Here is a 14,171-nt window from a genome sequence, read left to right on the forward strand (position 1 = left end):
ATACAACTTCTGGAGTTGAGATTGGAGTTGCAGAGATACTTTTTGGAAAGTTATGGCCGAAACATGGAAGTGGTGAAAGTGGAAATTTTGGATAGTTTTGTTGATATTTTTGGGAGCAATAAAGATTTTGAGGAGATTTGAAGAGATTTAGGGAGCTAAGCACATGGATTTTCCATATCCAATTCAATTTCCTTAATACAAGACACCTTGCTAACAAGTTTTCGGGCAAGAAGGGGGTCAAGTGGTGAAAAGGGGGTTTTCAAACCCGATAAAATGGGACTTAGAGCCATAACTAGCCAACCAAATGAGAAACTAAGAGTTTTATTGGAATCTACAGGTCGGAATACAACATCTGAACATGTTTTTAGAGTACCGCTGAGGTGTTGGAGGTCCAATTTCAGCTGGTATGTACCTCATTTTCTCTTGATTTATTTCCCTGATCCTCAAAACCCATCCAAAACCGCCCAAAATTCGCGGAAAACCAGGGAAAATCCGATCAATGGGGTTGAAAAACCCATCCAAGGGTCCATGAAAACCCCTGTTTTTGAAAATTCCGGATCAAATTTGGTGGTGGATGGTTATTTTAAAGGTGGTTTCCATATCGAAATTTTGAGAATTTTCCAGTTTAGGTGTCAGATTTAGGAAAAGTGAAGTTGTTGAGATTGGAATATGCAAAAGATGGTTGTGTGGTGATACATGGGTCGGTTGTGAATCCGATAAAATGAACACTACAGCTCGTCAGAGGGTCTCCCATGTCCAAAGGGGTACTGTTTTGGAAAATAGAGGGGGAAATACAACTTTTGGTGTTTTGATTGGCGCTCCAAAGCTACTTTTTGGAAAGTTGTGATGTAAAGTTTGAAACCCGTGAAACAGCATTTCAAGTGTTTTTTTGGAAAATATTCTTAAGCTAAGTGTGCAATTTATTGGAATCTTCAGCTTCTCAAGGTAGCTAAATGGCTAGAGTTTCATGTGGTTGTGTTGTTTTGCTGGTATTTGGTGATTTGAAGAAATGTGATACCAGAGAAGTGATGAAAACAGTGTTTTCGGGGTGTTTGGGTACCATGAAAGGTGAAATATTTTGTTAACCAGAACACTTGAGAGGAAGCGATGAGGCTTAATTGAAGATCAAGGTAAATTGAGTGGTTCAAAAGCAAATCAGATTCTATGATCTCATGTAAGCTTTAAATAGAGCCCTTGATTAATTGCAATATGCTGGGTCGAAAGTTGTTGCACAACTAATACAAATTAGTTTTCACTAGTAACTAATACATAAATTAATAAGTGTACATCTGTGTATTGTGTATTTTCTAATATCTGAAGATTATAACACTTGTACCAAGGTTAATAGACTGAGCTCATTATTCCGTGTCAATTATTGTATTTGTGTATCTGGGAGCTGGCGATTTCGCGACCGAAATTAACTAGTGAATATGAAAAAAAAAACCTACCACTCGAAATTCTCATTTTCAAGCAAAATTATTCGACACACTTTGCTAGAACATAGATATACTAAAATACTTCAGTATTGATAAAACTGATGTTCCTATCATATGGCCAGCTTGTAAGCTGTTTTGGGAAAATTTTCATAAACAATTATGGCATAACCCTATTTGTGAAATAGATTTAGGGATTAGTACGTCGTTTAATGTTTCTAAATTTTGAAAGCAAAAAAAAATAGTTGAGTTATATCAAAATATATAGATTATTATAAACTTTGAAACCTGAGGACTTTATATATATAATTGTTTTATATTTGTGTCATATGGTATTGTTTTGCTATTTGCGCTAGAAAAGTTAGTCATGTGACCGGGCGGCCACTTAATACCAGCACTGAATGGCTCTCGGTGAACCTAACTTCAAAAAATTTTGTGGGTAAGGAAAGAAAATTGAAAAAAGAATATCGAGTGTTTTAGGTCATACGTAGTATTTAAAATCTCATTTTCATCATCTTTTTAAAATAAAATTACTTTTAAATTGTTGTTTCCAATATTGTCTAGTACCACGCTCTGGCGCCATTCTTATTAGGAAGCAGTGAAGCTGTGTGAAAAGTTATTGGAAAGAAATATCTAGAAGCTGGTAGATAGTGTTGAGAGCTGGTTGCTATCGTTCGAAACAATCTCATTTTTATGTTAGAGATTGATGGAATAATTGTATTTGGTTATAGTGCTAATGCTATCGACAAAGATATAAGCGTCAAATTTCAATCCTACGACTATAACAAAAAAGTACCATATTGTATGCTTAAACATGTATCATTTGTATATTCAACATACCACAGACACAATAAACCAATGCTATGGTGTTCAATAGATATATAAATAATAAATAAATAGTGTAATAAATATGAATAAATAAATAAATAATAAATAAGTAGGAACAAATGAGCCATTAATAATCAATGGTGGAAATCATGTGGTAAGCCATGTACTTGACCATCGAGAACTTTAGCCTCTCTAACCCAACCACCATAACGAATATCATTACGTCCTTGTGCTTTATGGAATTGATCCATTCTTTCCAACAATACAGGCTTGAAATTTTTAATCAATGCTTGAACAGGCCATGCAGCGGCATCACCCAACCCACAGATTGAATGTCCTTCAATTCTTTTACTAATCTCAATAATCATATCAATTTCTTTAGGCTGAGCATCACCGATAACAAATCGTTTCATTGCCTTGGCCAACCATGTAGTACCTTCTCTACAAGGTGTACATTGTCCACAAGACTCATGTCTGTAAAAATCAGATAATCTTGAGATAGCCTTGATGATATCTGTAGATTTGTCCATAACAATAACAGCACCTGTACCCAAACTTGAACCAACTTCTTTCAATCCATCATAATCCATTAAGGCTCTACCAGCAGCTTCTTGTGTAAGTGAAGGTGTTGAAGAACCTCCTGGGATAACAGCTAATAAGTTATCCCATCCACCACGAACACCACCACAATGTTTATCAATTAAATCCTTTAATGGAATTGACATTTCTTCTTCAACAACACATGGCTTATTAACATGACCTGAAATACCATATAGTTTTGTACCTTGATTTTTATCACGTCCAAACCCAGCAAACCATTCAGCACCTCTACGTAAAATAGTTGGCGCAACTGCAACAGTTTCAACATTAGTCACATTTGAAGGTCTACCAAACAAACCAACAGCAGCAGGGAATGGTGGTTTTAATCTTGGTTTCCCTTGTTTACCTTCCAATGATTCAATTAATGCAGTTTCTTCACCACAAATATAAGCACCCATTCCTCTATGAACGAAAACATCGAAATCATAACCAGAACCACATGCATTCTTACCAATTAACCCTGCTTTATAAGCTTCATCAATTGCAGCTTGTAATGCTAAATATTCTTCATAAAATTCACCACGAATATAAATATAAGCAGCTGTTGCATTCATTGCACGACCACTTAATAAACAACCTTCAACTAATTTATGTGGTTCTTTTCTCATGATTTCACGATCTTTACAAGTACCAGGCTCACCTTCATCTGCATTAACAACAACATATCTTGGACCAGGATTTTTTTCCCAACCTGGTGGATTCATAAATGACCATTTCATACCTGATGGGAAACCAGCACCACCACGACCTCTAAGACCGGATTTTTTAATCTGGTCAATGATCCAACCATCACCTTTCAATACTAATTCTTTTGTCTTGTACCAATCACCTCTTTTTTGTGCACTTTTCAAATCACGTCCATAATAACCATATAGATTTTGAAAGATACGATCTTGATCCTTCAACCCGCCATGGACTCTGTTTGGGTGGAGTTCGGCACTTGTAGCTAAAGTTCTTTTGATGGCCTTATTGAGCATCTTGGAGACTTTAGATAGAAAATGATGTTTTGTTTTTGTTGTTTGAATGATTGTTGTTTTAAGCTATACAAATATCTCAACTCCTGAATTTTTGTTCGTGGAGATTTTTTTTAACCGGGACACACAACTAATGGATTCGCGAAACAATTTTAGCCAATGAATTGAGGAACAAAAGTAAGGAGATTTGAACTTGTTCTTCATTATCTTGATCACAACTTTTGGCTAATGCCATCATTGGAAGTCTTGAAAGATGTCTCCCACTGAATCCCTTTTGATATAAGATTCTGCTGACTTCTTTTAGCAAATTATGATGGTCGTCTTCACTATTTGACAATAGTTCAGGGTGAATAATGATTTTGTGGTCAATTAATTCATTTGTGGATTGTTTTAAAATTTGGTAAACAGCTTCTGAATTTGGTGTTTTAATATGAAATGTTTCATCACAACGATCTTGGAACGCTGAATCTAATGAATCAATGTTGTTTGAAGTTGATAAAATGAGAAAATTGTCAAATTTCTTTAATTGATCAAGTTGTGTTAATAATGTGTTGACAACTCTTATACCATCATTTGTTTCATTTTGTTTTAAAAGATTTGTTCTTGAGCTTGCAATTGTTTCAATCTCATCAATCAATATTATAATCAATAGGTTGGGATTTTGTTCAATCAAGTTTCTCAAATCTTTAAAAATCATTTCTAAATTTTTGGAACTCTCACCAAAGAATCTTGAAAACACTTTTGAACATTGAAATTCAATGAAGACACCTTTACCATGTTGTATTGATACCTTTTGAGCAATGGACTTGCATAATGTTGTTTTTCCAGAACCAGGTGGTCCATATAATAACAAGAGCTTGTTACAATTGTTGATAACTAGTGATTTTGATCTCATATTTGTTGAAACTTTGGCATGGCCTAACAACTCCCTTTTCAATTGATCCGGATATTTCAATGATTCCCAAAGGTGATCAAATTTTGAATTTGGTATTATGTTCATGATCAAGTTGTCCAAAGTTTCTTTCTTGAATTGAGCGGCAAGGTAATCCAAGTCGTATAAGTGGAATGTTTGATTTGAACTTAAAGTGATGTTATCAAACTCATCAACAAGATCTTTTTCATAATCCTGGTTTTCATATACAACTACTTTCAACTTTGTTTCCTCCAAATCAAATGATTTAATGCTTTGAAATGATTCTTCTTTTGGATCATAGATTGATTCCATTATTTGTTCAATTGTCACATCTGTATGATTTGAGAACCCTTCACAAACAGATATAGTTTCTATATAAATTGAAACCAACAATTCAGCTTTAGATAAAGTCAATGGTTCAGCTTCCAAATTTTTCAATAGATCTACCGTTAACTCAAACCCAGTGAAACCTTCAAATAGTTCCAACTTGTGATTTTGCTCTAATGTGACATGATGTTCTCTCAAGTATAATTCAATGGCATTTTGCAATATTTTAACGTGACAACTGCTCTTTAAAGTGAACTCTGATTGAATTTGGGAGGAGTTTAGTGATTTATGAAGCGCTTCGATTTTCAAGGTATATTTTGACATTATTGATTGTATTGTTCTTTGGTTATAAAATCTGAATGTGGTTTTGAATTTTCTAGTTGGAAAATTGAATTACATCAATAAAAAAGAACACCAATTAGTTTTAAGGCACAAACCGTTGAGAAAACATCCTTCAAAACAAGGCGCTTAAGTGAATCATGGCTTTATTCGGTTTTAGTGCGACTTCAGAGGAAGCTGTTCCTTTGTTGGCTTGATTTTACGCTGTTCTTTACGTGTTTCTCTATTTTTTCCTACCATTCTTTACATAATTCTGATTTGTGAAGTCGGGTTGAAAAAAACAACGTCTATGGCCATTCTAATGGTTAGCTGGATATAAACAAGACCAGGAGATCTGTGGGACATAGTTTTCGATGTATTTGTAAGGCTTCGATCTCGTAGTGACATTGCTTGAGCCTTCAATGTTAAATTCGAATTTATCGAGATTACACCTTTGGAAATGGCAAAACATGAGCATATAATACAAATCCAAACAATCATCACCGACTAACTGCAACGGTGCAACCCCATTATAATTGCTCAACTCACAGCCAAACTTCTCTCAACCGTTCAAACTTCTATTGTGTATAGACTTTCCCAATCGGGAAGGCGCATCCCACGAATGTGTGTCCACTCTTATCGGCACATCATCACCAAAGTCATCGAAGGTATTTAAATGGAAACTTTTCCAACCCCGAAGTCTCTCTAATACCATCACTTCCATAAACCATTATATCTTTAATATTCAATCAATAATGCCTTGTTGTTCATCAAAAACTACTTCACAAATCAATACTTCACAAACTTCATCAAAAGTTCAAACTTCTTCATCAAGTTGTACTTCGAGTGCTTCAGAGTCCGGTTGTGGTAGTTGTTCAGGTAGTTGCAAATGTAAAGAGAATTGTAAATGTACTGTTGATAGTTGTCATTGTATTGTTAAATTATAAGATGGTGTTGCAAATGGCGGGGGTTTGTTAATTGGTTAATGGGTTTTGGTTGAGATTTCATGTTTGATGTTTAACAGAAGATAATATTTATTACATTGGAACTCAATTTTGTAGTGTATTGCACCTTCAAAGGTCTCTTGAAAGGCATATGAAGAAAGTCTCAAATATCATCTACGCAATGTTTTCAGAATATTGAAGAATCAAATATAAATATTGAAAAAAGATAGTTATTATATACATCACAGCTAAACTTTACTTATAAGCCAGTATAAGAAAAGTCTATAATTTAACATTAGCACCTTTGTAAGGACATTTACCACTAGAACTTTGATCTCTTGGACTCAATTCTAAAACTTCCTTTTTAATATCATTACTTAATTTTGAATCAACTTTTGCAAATAATTCGAAAACACGATCTTGAACAGATGGAATTGCACCAGCAACATGAACTGAAATATTATGAGCTAGATTTCTTTGTTGACCTGGTTGTTTACCTAAAACTTTATATAAAGCTCTAGCTTGAACATAGTCAATATCTCCTTCAACTTTCCAATGGAATGGTTGAGCTGGACCTGTCCAAACTTCTTGATTTTGTTGATAGTTAACTTTTGGTTGTGGAGTGTATTGAACTGGATTTGAAATTGTGGACAAATAGTTTGGTGCAGCACCATAATTACCATTGACAGTCATTGCACCATCTCTAATAATTGGGTTAAAAGTTTTAGCATATGGACAATTGACTGGAATTTGTGCATAATTTGTACCAAGACGATGACGATGAGTATCTGGATATGAAAATAATCTTGATTGTAAAACAGGATCAGCTGAAGCTTCTTGATATGGAACTGTATGAGATGGTGAAAATGCAGCTTGTTCAACTTCTGCAAAATAATTTTGTGGATTTTCATTTAAAACTAATTTACCAAAACGACGTAGTGGGAAATCTTTATGTGGCCAAACTTTTGTTAAATCAAAAACGGAAAATGGTAATTTTGAAGCCTCTTCTTGAGTCATTGTTTGAACATAACAAGTCCATGAAGGAGAATCACCTTTTGCAATTGCAGAAAACAAATCTTCTTGTGCATGATCTGGGTTTGAACCACTCAATGAACCAGCTTCTTCGTTGTTTAAAGTTTTAATACCTTGATCACAAATCATATGAACTTGAACATAAAACCATTCACCTTTTTTATTTGACCATTTATAAGTATGACCAGAATAACCATTCATATGTCTGTAATCAGCAGGAGTACCACGGTCAGAAAATAGAATCATGAATTGATGAATAGCTTCTTGATTTTCACATAGATAATCCCAAAACATGTTTGGATCTTTTAAGTGAGTTTGAGGATTTCTCTTTTGAGTATGAATGAAATGAGGGAACTTAATTGGATCTCTTAAAAAGAAAATTGGAGTATTGTTATAAACCCAATCTAAATTACCTTCTTCAGTATAAAATTTGGTTGCAAACCCTCTTGGATCTCTAGCAGCGTCAGCAGAACCTTGTTCACCACCAACAGTGGAGAATCTAGTCATTGTTCTAGTTCTCTTACCAATGGTATCCAAGAAGGCAGAACCACAGATATCGGTGATATCATCAGTAACTTCAAAATAACCATAAGCACCAGAGCCTTTAGCATGAACAACACGTTCAGGGATACGTTCTCTATCAAAATGGGCCAAAGAATCAATCAAGTTGAAATCTTGTAATAAAAGAGGGCCATGTTCGCCCACTCTTTGAGTTTCAAAAGCATTTGGTAATGGGAAACCTTGAGAGGTTGTTACTCTTGGACACTTGTTATCCTTTCCTGACATATTTTCTGATAATTGATGATGATACTAAATCATATTCTTTTCCAGCGGCAAAGTTTGATGTTTATATACAGCTTATCAGTGCACCATACCAAATTGTGGGTTGAGGGGACTGTCGAATCAGAGCAACCGAAATGGTCATTTTCACACTTTGGTATTAGCTAAGCATCTCAGATTCTAGACGAGGTTTGGCTTAATAACGAGACTGGTTTCAATTGGTCCACTTCGCTTCAGGCTGATAACCAAGGTTGATGGCGCTCGGAATTTCCCGATGCAGTAGCTGGATGCTTTGAAGATGGCGAGCATTTGAATTTGAGTCAATTGCGTGTTGATTCTACTAGTTTACTACCAAATCAACTCTTTGTATCGATCTCTATTGTGAGTGTATTTCTCTATTTTAGACCCATTCATCAAGCCGTCAATGTTGAACTTTGTCACTTTTTCTCTTGTGGAGTAAAAACCTTTTTAGCCCGAGGCTGTTGATTTATTGGGAAAGATGATCATCAGAGAAAATGATTATGTGATAGTTGGCACGTAGAACATGGCAGACTAGGTTTAAAAGTATCATCCTTGAAAAATGTAGAATTCATCTAATATACACCCCCCCCCCCCCCCACAATTCATTATATTGAATTACCAGTCTTCACAATGTACTTGTTGATAGGATCGATGGCAACAGAGTATTCCTCACTGTTGTTTAGCACCAAAATATCATCACTTGAGATAATTTCACGTAATCTTATATCTTCTTCATACCATTGTTTAATTAAAACTTTCAATTCACTTGCATAATACTTGATGTTACCATCACTAGTATTTGTATCTATTGAATCTTTCAAAATATAATAGATCTTATCATATGTAACACCACTTTCAATGAAAATATTGACAATATCACCTTTATGATAAAATTCTGGATTAGTTTCAATAACTAAATTTAAAACTATTGGGAAAAGTTCAGAAATAGGGAACACAAATTCTGAACTACTCAATTTCTTACCAACTTTAGCCAAAGTTTGATACAATAGTGAAATAAAAGTTTCATCATCTTCTAAAGTTTCCTCTCTAATTGAATCAAATAATTGATACCATCTTGATAATATTTCATCAGAATTTCTGAAATCAGAAACTTTATAAATATTCAAACAAACTTCATGATATGATAATACATCTGCAAAATCATTAAATAATTCACTAACAGTCAAGATCTTGCCATTTAATTGTGCAATCAATTCATCTTTTTTATCATCACCAAGTTTGTTATCATATGAAATACATGTTAATAAATCATATTGGATATTTGAAGCTTCAAACACTTCTTCAATCAATGTACTCAATTCAATAACTTGTTGTCTTTGATGTGGTAATGTAGTACAATTACAAAACCCAATTGCACGACTCAAATATTCATTTCTTTGACTCAATGAAATGGTGAAATCACTTAAAGCTAAAGAATATGATATCAAAGCAGCTTGATAGTGGTTTTGTTTCTTAGATTGATAAATCCACAATAAATCTGAAATTTCTAATGAATCTTGTGATTTTTCCTCCAAATATTCAAGAATGTATGGTGTATCCAATTCTAATAAACGTTCACTAATATCTTGTTTAATAAACCAATCATAGAATTCATAATGGAATAATTTATCTTGATATTTGAATGCAACATCATAACTGATATCACGTAATTTAACAAAATCAGTAATAAATTGATTATTATCGATCCCACTAGCCATTTGAACATTTGCTTCTAACGCCAATTTATCAACTTGGGTCAACAATTGGAAAACAATTTCAAAAATTTCAACACGTTTTTGATAATATTTCTCACGTGAATCATTAACTAATTTACCATCTAAAACATATTGTAATCCAAGATTACCTTTATCCACAACATTTGAAATACTTAAAGCAAATTTGATAGCACGAGGGAAATCATTTAGTCCAGTCATTATATCAATAGATTCCTTCAATTTCTCCACACTGACTTCATTATTTATAGCTTCAAATAATTCAATTGCACGACTTAAATGGTAGTTCAAACCATCGTAATCCTTGAACCCAATTTCTTTAGCTTTTCTTAAATGTTCAATAGCACGGAACCCAACAACATCATTGGCTGAGCAAAAAGACCCACAACGCTCTTGAAGACCTTTAGCAATATATTCAATTGATTCACCACGGCTCATTGAACGGTTTATAATAGATGATAAGATCTCTTTGACCAAATTTTTAGAATCTTCAGTTGGAGCAAATAAATCTTTGAAAGTTAGTTTAGATAATGAAATTTGAACATCCAATGTTAAATATTTGAAAATATCTCTTGAATTAGAATCATCATCACCTTCAACAGCTTCACCACCTTCTTTCAATAAGACAACAAGGAATGATAATGCTTCCTTAATGGAAATAACTAACCTAATCACAGAATTGATTGCAATGTTCTCAGCTTGATTAGCAAATTCTTCAGATTTATCCAATGTTTTATTGTTGAAACTTGGTGGAATGAAACATGCAATTGTATTACCATATGTTTGGAAAAATTCATTAAGAACACTTATTGAACTTAGGAAAAATTCAATTTTGGATTGATCAATATTTAAAGAATTTAAAAATTCATTTTCAAAAATTGATGATTTGATAAGAGTCCCATTTTTTTCATATTTAACATCTTTACTAATTTCAAAAACTTTTTCATCCCAAATTTCTCTAAACAATCTACCCAATAATGTAACAATACCATAAAATCTTGGACTTAAAATTACATTTTCAAATTTGAATTGTGAATCACTAGAAGGTTTGAGCACTGCTGTAATCAATGAGTTTGAACTTTCTTGAACATAACGAGGTTTAAATTCAACTAAATTAGGGACACCTAGAGTGAAAAAACTGAATGCATTGGATCTTATTGTTTTGGAAATGTTGTATTTGCAAGTAATGTATAATGCAGTTGATGTAGATTCCATAATACCATATTTTGTAACGAATGGAACAAAATCTTCAACTAATGATTCAAAGACAACGTCTGGTTTTCTAAAACGATAAATTTGTAATGAAGTATTGGTTAAAACTGCAACTTCAAAATCACCAGAAATATATTGTGTGGCAAATTCATTGGCATAACCTTGTGGTCTGTCTGTAGCGTTGAAAGTCTTGGATAATGGAACAATTTGATGAACTTTTCCTGAACATTCCAAAAATGTAGCATTTTCCATATATTGGTTATGATATTTCAAGACACCATAATCAGGAACTGTAACAAATAATTTATTTTCCTTTGTTTCTGGTTTTTGAACAACATCAAAGAAAATACCAGGTGAAATCACTTTACTTGATGAGCTTGATTCAACCAACACAGCTGATTTCTTTTGATATGATAAAATAGTTGGTAATTCATCTGTTGTTCTTTTATCAGCAGATGGTAATCCGAAAACAGATGAGCTTGTTGCTGGACCTTTCAAGGCTTCTTGCTCTTTGAAAGACCTTTGTTCAGCCTCTATTTGCTCTTGTGTTATCTTTGTAGGTGGGAATCTAACACTTTCCAACCTTAGTGCAGTAACACTATGCGGATTTGATGAACCATTCAAATATAGACGACAACCACCAACAGTAATTGCGACTAAGAATAAATCTTCATTTTCATTTCTTGAAACAACATTTAAATTAACAATTGAAAGATATTTTTTGTTAAGAAGTGGTGAGTTTTTAGCTTTAGAAGTTCTGGCAAAAGTGGATATGTGTGAACGTCTAACGACAATTGGTTCACCCAAAGAGCCCGAGCCAGTGATTTTATAACATCTAATAACTGATTGGTTTGACAATGTGTACAATATACCTCTTGAATTATCAACTAATAATTGAATCACAGTTTCATTACTTGAAGATTCATCTTCTGCAAAGTAATTCGCAATTGAGTTGATGATTGAAGAACCTGGAACAAGACTCGAAACTGCTGATCTTGTTAAACAACGTTTGTTACATTTTTTGTTCAACCAATCTTCTGAGTTGGAATATTGTAATTCCCAAATATGTAAACCATCACCAGACCCTGTAAAGAATATCTGACCAGTGGTTTCAAATGAGATGAACTGATCAACACTTAAACCATGAGAGGAGACAACCATTCCTGTATTATACAATTCCAAATCATTGGTCTTTGATGAATATGCAACACCAAGAATATGGATATCAAATGGGGTGGAAATTAATAATAAATAGTTAATTGATTCAGTAAAAGTTTTAGGTTTTGGTTTAACTAATTCAATTTTTAAAATTGTGTTTTGAATATCTTCAAATGTTTGAAACTCCAAAGTTTTCTTCAAGTTCCACAAGATTAATTTATTATCGATTGTAACCCACGCTCTTGAAATTTCTGAGAAAATCCCCATATTACTAACAGTTTCCACCTTGTTATACTCTTTCAAAATTTCATCAGGGATATCAATGATTTCTGTTCTTTCAAAAGGGGTGAAAGGCCCTAGACCATTAGGTTCACTTGAAAAATTGTAATTGACAGCATTGCTATGGTATTGGGTATCATCAAGAACTGGTGTTATCTTATCACGTAGAATTGATGCATCAACATATTTACTTGCTAATTTGGAAGGTTCATTTATATCCACATTAGTGACCTTCAAATAGTCATTATACGTCACTGGGATTTTGGATGGGCCCGCCACTGGTGCTATAGTTGTAGTTGGTCCACCAGCATCAAAGATCTTGCTCTTATAGGGCGTTGTGAAGCTGGTCACTGTTTTAATTGTTAGTAACTGTTATGATCTGGATTCTGATGATGTTGTTTCTTAAGATGAATGATTCTGAATTGGTTCCAACTTTTCGAAGTAAAACACCAGCCAAGTGGTACATACTTTTAGTGATTATCTATCACTTAAGAGTGGCTTCAATTCCTAAGTCAAACGTATTGATTGCGTTCGAAAGACAATTAAATCGATCCAAGATTTGTTTACCTTTTCCATAGTTTTTCTTCAAAGCCAAAGAAATCAAAATTTTAAAAAAACCGGAATTCATGATTCAGTCACATGCTATATCACATGACCGAGGGAAACAAACTGCATATAAACCACAAAACCACAAAACTGTTTAAATTGAGATTGTGAATGCAAATGAATTATTCCAGGATATTTAGACTTGCAACTACTATCTGCTTTGCCAAAATGTTCCAGATACGAAATGGAGTTGACCAAGTGCCATTTAAAGCAACTACAACGTGAATTAAACAAGTCATTTGAAGGTGGATCTATTCCAAAGTTGTCAGATGCCAGAATAGATATTTTGTTGGTTCATGAGGATCAAATACCGGTTGTTGATGATTCACATATACTAGATGGTGAAAGTGTTTTGGAGAGTCAAGAGGAAAAACAAAACTCATCAATTGTGAACTTTGAAGATGGTGATTGTATCAATTATGAAACCATATTGTTGGATGTTGATAAGACTCTGTTGGAGAATGTTGAAGTACATGTGAAGGACGACACCAATGGGTTATCCAGAATATTTGACCCTGAGAATACATCTTTACTTTATCAGAAGAAAAGTGAGAGCAAGAAGTCTGCTGAGACTAATGTTTTGAAGGAACTTGACTCTAATGTTGGAAAACCATCAACAAAACCTAACGCTAAATCAAAGATACCTTTGCCAGAAAATAAGATTGTGCACCAAAAGCCAATGAAACGGATAAAGAAGAGCTCATCAATGCCAAAACAAGTGGTGCTTCCAGCTCAGCATAATTCTAAGCTTGTAACTAGAGCTGATACCAAGTCGCAAATTGATTTGAAATTTCCCAGACTAGATCATTTGATTCAGAAGTTGGCAGAACAAAGATCATTATGAAACCTACATAAATATATTCACTAAAACCAAAATATTATCTTTATTCGCATATAATGATGGGCAAACGCACTTAATTGCCATAAACTGAATGAGAAATATAAAAAAACACTAATTGACCAGTAATTAACCATGCTATATTAGCAAATACATTTAAACATATAAAACAACC

The 14,171-nt window shown here is 33.7% G+C and overlaps 5 protein-coding genes across 5 annotated transcripts; 1 reads left to right on the forward strand and 4 right to left on the reverse strand.

The window, feature by feature from the left end:
* Positions 1 to 2,395: 2,395 nt before the first annotated feature.
* WICANDRAFT_64948 (uncharacterized protein) lies at positions 2,396 to 3,838 on the reverse strand (the record flags this gene model as incomplete). Its single annotated transcript, XM_019183838.1, has 1 exon — positions 2,396 to 3,838. The coding sequence occupies one exon, from the start codon at positions 3,836 to 3,838 to the stop codon at positions 2,396 to 2,398; it is 1,443 nt and encodes a 480-aa protein (XP_019036806.1).
* Positions 3,839 to 4,055: 217 nt separating this feature from the next.
* On the reverse strand, positions 4,056 to 4,670 carry PCH2 (Pch2p; the record flags this gene model as incomplete). Its single annotated transcript, XM_019181030.1, has 1 exon — positions 4,056 to 4,670. A coding segment is annotated over one exon (615 nt), but the record flags the coding sequence as incomplete, so codon positions are not given.
* Positions 4,671 to 6,619: 1,949 nt separating this feature from the next.
* CTA1 (catalase A) lies at positions 6,620 to 8,155 on the reverse strand (the record flags this gene model as incomplete). The annotated part of the gene is made up of 1 exon (XM_019185940.1): positions 6,620 to 8,155. The coding sequence occupies one exon, from the start codon at positions 8,153 to 8,155 to the stop codon at positions 6,620 to 6,622; it is 1,536 nt and encodes a 511-aa protein (XP_019036808.1).
* Positions 8,156 to 8,775: 620 nt separating this feature from the next.
* Positions 8,776 to 13,018, reverse strand: WICANDRAFT_64951 (uncharacterized protein; the record flags this gene model as incomplete). The annotated part of the gene is made up of 2 exons (XM_019183839.1): positions 8,776 to 12,902; positions 13,003 to 13,018. 2 exons carry the CDS (start codon positions 13,016 to 13,018, stop codon positions 8,776 to 8,778), a joined length of 4,143 nt encoding a protein of 1,380 aa, XP_019036809.1.
* Positions 13,019 to 13,342: 324 nt separating this feature from the next.
* WICANDRAFT_80934 (uncharacterized protein) lies at positions 13,343 to 14,002 on the forward strand (the record flags this gene model as incomplete). The annotated part of the gene is made up of 1 exon (XM_019185146.1): positions 13,343 to 14,002. One exon carries the CDS (start codon positions 13,343 to 13,345, stop codon positions 14,000 to 14,002), a length of 660 nt encoding a protein of 219 aa, XP_019036810.1.
* Between the last annotated feature and the right edge of the window lie 169 nt (positions 14,003 to 14,171).

Source organism: Wickerhamomyces anomalus (genome assembly GCF_001661255.1).
Source record: "Wickerhamomyces anomalus NRRL Y-366-8 unplaced genomic scaffold WICANscaffold_6, whole genome shotgun sequence".
NCBI lineage: Eukaryota > Fungi > Ascomycota > Saccharomycetes > Phaffomycetales > Wickerhamomycetaceae > Hansenula > Hansenula anomala.